The 7,458-nt window shown below is 35.6% G+C and overlaps 1 protein-coding gene across 3 annotated transcripts in view; it reads left to right on the top strand.

Annotated features, from left to right (window-relative positions):
• LOC106873730 (josephin-1) overlaps nucleotides 1-7,458 on the top strand; it is a 16,504-nt gene that overhangs the window by 2,587 nt on the left and 6,459 nt on the right. For 2 of the 3 annotated variants that reach the window (XM_014921214.2, XM_014921215.2), the window contains exon 3: nucleotides 2,625-3,180. The exons of the other annotated variant lie outside the window; for it this stretch is intronic. In XM_014921214.2, the coding sequence (XP_014776700.1) occupies nucleotides 2,625-3,099 (475 nt within the window). In that variant the 3' untranslated portion in view covers nucleotides 3,100-3,180. Of the gene's footprint in view, nucleotides 1-2,624; nucleotides 3,181-7,458 lie in introns of those variants that run through there. 3 annotated transcript variants of the gene reach the window in all.

Below are 7,458 nucleotides of genomic sequence, written 5' to 3' on the forward strand. Positions count from 1 at the left end.
GTGTATGTGTGTGTGTGTGTGTGTGTGTGTGTGTGTGTGTGTGTTTAAATTTCACTTAGGTCAACTTTAGCAGTCTTCCTTTTGGAATTGATAAAATGATAAAATAAAGCGCCGAACTACGCCAGAAGATCGGTGGAACGTGATACCTTACCGTTATCTGTTCTGACTCTGCGCATTCCGAGCACATCTCTTGCGATGACATTGATGCCACACTTTATTCACTTCACCTTTCCATTGGACAACAACGTCGTTGATGAGCGACCAGGAATTGGAAAACTTGTACGCTTGAGCCACTGACGATCTTATATAACACACCCTTGCACAAGCCTGCGCCAACGGAGGCAGATACAAGATCACACTTGATCGAGAAAGGGAATAAATACCTGGAACAGCACTTGCAATAGCATTTTATATGTTGAGTTCAAATTCCTCCTGGGACAACTTTATCCAGATTACGAATTTAAATGCATCCATTGTCATAATTTTGTTTCTGGAAATAAATCTTTCAAAAAGCGATAGTGTCTATTTATTCATAGAATGGCCGGAGAGTGAATGCTTGTCTTGCAAAGAAATTGGGTTCAAAGGAGTTGGAGCGTGTGTGTGTGTGTGTGTGTGTGTGTGTGTGTGTGCGTTTGTTTGCGCGCGTGTATATGTGTGTATGAACGTATGTATATAAGTATGTACGAAAATACATGTATATATATATATATATATATATATATATATATATATATATATATATATATATATATATATATATAGATAGATAGATAGATAGATAGATATACATATATATTTATATATACACACGCACGCACACACACACACACACACACACATATATATATATTGTATATATATATATTATATATGCATGTATACATGTATATATGCATGTACATATGTATGTATGTATGTATGTATGTATGTATGTATGTAGAGAATCATAACACGCATTTTTTATAATCTTACATTATTTTGTCTTTTTTCTACCGGTCCTCCTGACAAAAGAAAATTATCCGAAACGTCGATTTCTCGTACACTTCTTCTCAGCGTCATTCATTAACTTTGTCACTAATGTTTTTTGCTTATTTTTGCTCTTTTGTTTATTTTTTCTCTTTTACAATTTCCTACATTTATTGGTTGATCCATCTCTACTTTGACAAATATAGTGACGACTACTTCGTTGATGAGATCAGAATAAAACTGAAACACGCCGGTAGTTTTCTCTGTTAAGTGTTCAACAAATACAAATAACGTTGATTTTGTCCTTGCTGCAAAATTATTCCAGGTTGTTTTTTGTTTTTTCTTTTTTCTCTTAGTTTTTTTTTATGTTTATTTATCATTTTTTTTTACATCAAACTAACCTAACATTCAATGCCTTGAGAAAAAAATGTCCACCGCTTAATTCACGTGCTATATTCTGCGGTGTCTGCAAACGCTGAGATAAATAAATAAATTTATAAATAAAATAAATTTATAAAAAATATTTTAAACTGAAAATCTTGGTGATTAATAATTATTATCGGTTTTAGTAAATTCATTTACAGTGTCTTAAAGAGATTTTGTGTGTTTTTTGTTTCTTTTTTATCTAATTCAATGTTCCACAACCTTTCTTCGCTCGCGGTACACTTATACTCTTTTCAAAATCCAGCGGCATAATGAAATAAATACATAACTAACATTATAGGGGAACACTGCGGCACACCTAGCATCTTCTCGTGGCACGTCAAGTGTGCCGCGGCATACCGGTTGCGGAACACTGATCTAATTCACCAAACAGACGTCTGTCTTTGAATTTTCAATCAAAGACAGCAGCAACTTCGATGGTTTTGAAAGGAAGAAGAAACTACATCACGTGAGTTGCTGCATTAGAGAGCAACACATCAACGTGTCGAATTGAACGAGACTTGAGTTCCCTCAGGTCACGGATGTATTTGGAATGTTTGCAACAGAGTGGGTTCTGAAAAAAGGTACCCAAAGGCAAGATGGGCGGGCTGTTAAACTGGGAAACCGAAAAAGGGATACAAAAAAAAAAGCATGCACTCTATCTGTCTTCGGTTTCTACTAAGTCCATCCGTCTAACTTTACTGAATAGGTTTCAGACAAGCCAGAGAGGTATGTGAAAAGACGTGAAAAGACATATATATATAGAGAGAGATATATAGATAGATAGATAGATAGATAGATAGATAGGTAGATAGATAGATAGATATATAGATAGATAGATAGATAGATAGATAGATAGATAGATAGATAGATAGGTAGATTCGAATAAATGTTCGCAAGTATGCATGCATATATGTATGTATGTATATTTACTATGTATGTGTATATGTATATAAGTGTGTATATATATGTATGTATATATATATATATATATATATATATATATATATATATATATATATATATATATAAAGATATGTGTATATGTGTATACATGTATGAGTATATGTGTATGTGTGTGCGCGCGCGTGTGCGTGTGTGCGTGTGTGTGTGTAATTTTTGGCCCAAATCCCCAAACACTTCTTATTGTAAGATTGAAACCTCAAGTGTGACTTGTATTCTTTATTTTTTTTATTCTTCTTCTTACTTCCTACCGTGACCGCCACTACCATCAGAGACATTAGAAGCTTGGCTATGAAGGAGATCAGTGGTTTCGTAATTCACACATGCGGCAGGGGTGGAAGAGGAGGCCACTGGCTTGCCATTACTTTAATTGGCAACGCTTTCTACCGGATCGATTCTCTTTTACCTCACGTCATTAAAATAGGTAACGAAGAATCACTTTTCAATCACTTGGCTGAAGAAATAAAGAACAAACGCACCATGTTGTTTTGTCTGATGGACGAAGGTACGGTGTATAATGACTCTTGGATGAAGGAATTGAAACTTAAAGAGAAACTGACGCATTGCTGTGACAGTCGCCATATTCTAACTCGAAAACATTGGATCGAACGCAAATTGGGACATTCTTTGCGCAAATCACAAAAGACTATGCACATACCAGCTACCTCTTCGGGCGTATCACAAAATATCAATGATGAATCAGATAATTCTTCAGAAACATCACAAAAAGGTTGCAATCTGCTTTAAATTAGTTTCAACAAGATTCTGAAATCTTTGTTTTACTTTACCTTTCGATTTGTGTGGAAAAAAAACAACAAAAATCATTAACGCTTGCCTCTCTGTCTGTCTGTCTGTCTTTAACATCTGTTTATATTTACATGTATGCGCGTAAATACATATATAAGTGTATGCATGTGTGTGTGTGTGCGTGCGTGTGAGGTGACTCTATGTATGTATGTATGTACGTATATGGAAGCATATATGTGCATATCTATGTATGTGCATATATATATATATATATATATATATATGCAGGTCATCTATAACATCTAGGTCAGATAGATGTTATTCTAGATTCCATGAATGCACCACCACTGTTCGGCCCAATACAAGGACGATGGCCTGGCCATCTCAAGCCATGTGACCGGTCACACCATAGATAAATTCAGGATCTTATTAACATCGTTAACGAATTTGCTTTATCTAACGGTCACCGCCAACTTAACAAAGATTAACTTCTTAGATGTAACTCTAGATCTCCAGACAAACAAGTACTACCCCTACAGAAAACCGAACGAGGGAAATGTTTACGTTCATAAACATTCCAACCGCCCTCCAGCTGTAATCAGAAACTTAGTTTCAGATATCATAGAAAAATCTGCAACCTATCGCCAGAGAGCTCATTCACAGGTCGGTACCCTAATATAACAAGGCTCAAGCTGGAAGTGGTTTTAGTGATAAGACCACCCCCCAACCTGCATCCTCAAACCCTATGAGAATTTAAAAAAGAAAAGTAATCTGGTATAATCCTCCCTGCAACCTAGACGTTATTGTTAATATAGCCAGGAGCTTCCCGACCTTAATTATTATAAACTCTTTTTAATTCCTGTAATGTTAAGAGAGATTCTTCATTGATTCCTTTCAAAGCTTTCTTTATGCCTGTCTCGGTGTTCATAACATTCGACAATTGGTGACCTGTAGTGAAAGACTATGAAACCTTTCTACCTTTCCAAACAAAGGGAGACCATAGATACAATCTCAAAAATTTAGCGTTGTTAATATAATTGGTACAAATCAGAAAAGGTTTTGTGCTGCAAACAGCAGAGAACTGAGATATTTGAGATGAAGGGCGGCAGAACTTTGGAGAAATGAAATGATATCTGTTGGAAGTCTGTGATTGAAATTTGTGAGAATGGAGAGTTCTGGCATTTAGAGAAAGAGTTAGGAGTTGGAATACAGTAGATAAAACTGACTAGCTCCCTCCCCCGAAATTTCAGGCCTGTAACTATAATGGAAAAGGTTATTATTTTCCTGGGGAAGGTGGCGAGCAGGTAGAATCGCTAGTTTGCAGGACAAAGTGTTTGGTGACATTTTTTTTTTCGACTACACGTTCTGAGTTCAAATTCCACCAGGATCGATTGTGACTTCCATTTTTCTTTTTGGCGGTCGATAAAATAATACCGGTTGAGCAGTGGGGTCGATGTAATCGGCAAGCCCCTACATCCAGAATTTCAGTCTTTGTGCCAATAGTATAAAGAAAAAATTATATATTAACATAGTCAATCTACAGAATAGCTCCCTACACTGCTGATGAAATCAGAATATTATTCAGCCGGACTCCAAGTTTATTAAACTCAACCTCGATTATTGCAAACACAAAACATGAAGTTACTCCATCCTCAATATAAACTTAGATTTCTACCATTAATTAATGGGGCATTTGATTACGTGATTAACTGAATCATTATAAAGCGTAAGAAGTTGGGATTCACAATACCAGAAAGAGAACACTTACCGTATTTTCTGGGGAAAAAATCGAAATTTTCAAACCAAAATTTACAGCTAAACAAGGTAGGTTGACTTATACACCAAGACGTAGGAGGACAAAAACCTTCCATGTGAAATGCTACAGGGTTTGGAAAGATAGTGAGGATGTTTGAATGTTTATGCTACATGTTTACACGATACGCTACATCGAAAATACAGGCCGGAAAATACGGTAATGAGAATATTCGTCGAGGTCGACTTTGCCTTTCATCCTTTCAGGGTCGATAAATTAAGTACCAGTTGCATACTGAGGTCGATCTAATCGACTGCCCCCCCCCCACCACCATCACCACTCCTCAAAAATTTCGGGCCTTATGTCAAGAGTAGAGAAGAATACTCTAACAAGGACAAGGGAGATAACTCAGTGCCAGGGGAGGCCACTCTTTTAAAAACCATAAAAAGTATTTTAAAACGATCTGAACATTTTTATATATTTCTGGATTGACACACACACAGAGGAATGAAATGAAATGTGTGTAAGCGGGAAGTGAAGCCGCTTAAAACCTCCCTTCACCCACAATGTTGAAAAACAGACAATATCAATTATTAACAATTATTTATAATGAAAGAATTCCCCAGAAAAATGTCACGTATATTTTTCAGTTAATCACATTTTCTGTCCATTCAGTTTATGGCAAAATGACCATTTGTTTTGCTTCTCCCTGAGAGTTTTCTGCTGACCAGACGTTAATATAAAGACACAGCAAGCTGAGCTGTTTTCTTCTTCCACTCCACTGACGAACAACAAAGGTGAAACATTGTGTCCAATACAACGAACTTTGATTAAATATGTTTTTTCAGTTGTCTTGTAATACAGGGGGTGTTGTTCCCCTGTACACGTGTGTGTATCTGCATGTGTGTGTACGTGTACATCTGTATGTGTATGTACATGTGTGTATGTGTATGTGTACATATGTACGTGTGTGTGTACAAGTGTGTGCGTATGTGTATGTACGTGTGTATGTGTACGTGTGTGCATGTATGTGTATGTACAAGAGTGTGTATATGTACATGTGTGTGCGCGCACATATATGTGTGTCTGTGTGTGTGGGGGGGGGTAACAGTAAGCAATTTGATTATTTGCTTTTGAGATCCATTCCACAATGTGGTAACTTGCACAAGTGTCAGCCTCAGGTCAACTGGTACACAGAAACTGAATGGAAGCTCATCGTGTGTGTGTGTGTGTGAGAGTGCGTGTGTACGTGCGCGCACACATACCGCTAGTTCACATTCTGGCTGGACTGAAAGGGAGCACATTTCCCTCCTGAAATATCAACTGGAAATAACAACGATTTTGGCCCCCTTCCAACTGAGTTGCTCCCTTCCGTACAGTTAATTATGAACCATAATAAAAGCATGATAGAACATAACAGAACGTCATAGATTGTCATAGAATGTAATATAATAGCATAGGGTGTAATAGAAAGATATATCACAGAATATCATAGAATGTAATATAGAATGCCACAAAGAATGGCGTAGAATGTAATGTAACCTCATAGAGTCTTTATGAATGTCATAAAATGTCCAAAAAATGAAATAATAGAATGTCAACAAAATGTCACCATGGAAATGCCATAGACAGTAAAAAAAAAAACAATAAATTATTAAACAAACACTACACACATTCCTCACACACACTCTCTCTCTCTCTCTCTCTCTCTCTCTTTATATATATATGTATGTATATATATATATAAAATTTATTAATGAGGGTAGAAATTGATATTAATCAATTAAAACCAGTGGTCTAGCCTAGTTCTGGAAATTATATTGCAAACCGACAGACTATGCTGACGAGCCTGCAGATATTTATTTATGTAAATTTTAACAGGTGAAACCATGGTACGTAGGTTAATCGTTTTTTTATTTAGTATTGTTTCATTTGTCTTGCCCTTTTACAGTCTGTTGTGTCGCTGAATTTTTACTGAGAACATGTTTTTTTCGTGGTTAGATGATTCGGCATCTATTTCTAGCATATAGGAGTCCACTTTTGCTGGTCATTCCTCTTATTTTTGTATATATATATATATATATATCTATATAAGGATTCTTATCGGTATCGGCAGTTGGCCAGCTAAGCCAGTCTCACAGCAGTCCAACAATGGCTCAGCTGACTGTAACTTTGGAGTCACTGCCAAAAAAATTCTTGTGTAAGAATAATAAATTTGTACTCTACAAAAGGATAGAGTAACCCATCAAATTAATTAATTAATTAATGTAAAATTGTTTTTATTATAACCAAACATAAAAACAACCATTCATATACATATATATATGCAGGGTTGGCCAAAAGTCACCCAACAGTAAATCAAAATTCCATAAATAATTAATATTCAATTTTATTTATTCATTCCAATTATGAATGTTTAATTGAATGCTGGTAATTAATATCACCATTTTCTTCAAAATTTGCTTATTTATTAGAGAAGCCTTATTAAGTTGTTAAACATAAATAAATCTTGGAATTTAATGGTTTTGATTTACTGCCAGGTGACTTTTGACCAGCCCTGCATATATATATATATATATATATATATATATATATATATATATATA

Source organism: Octopus bimaculoides, chromosome 23, assembly GCF_001194135.2.
Source record: "Octopus bimaculoides isolate UCB-OBI-ISO-001 chromosome 23, ASM119413v2, whole genome shotgun sequence".
In the NCBI taxonomy this organism is placed as follows: domain Eukaryota; kingdom Metazoa; phylum Mollusca; class Cephalopoda; order Octopoda; family Octopodidae; genus Octopus; species Octopus bimaculoides.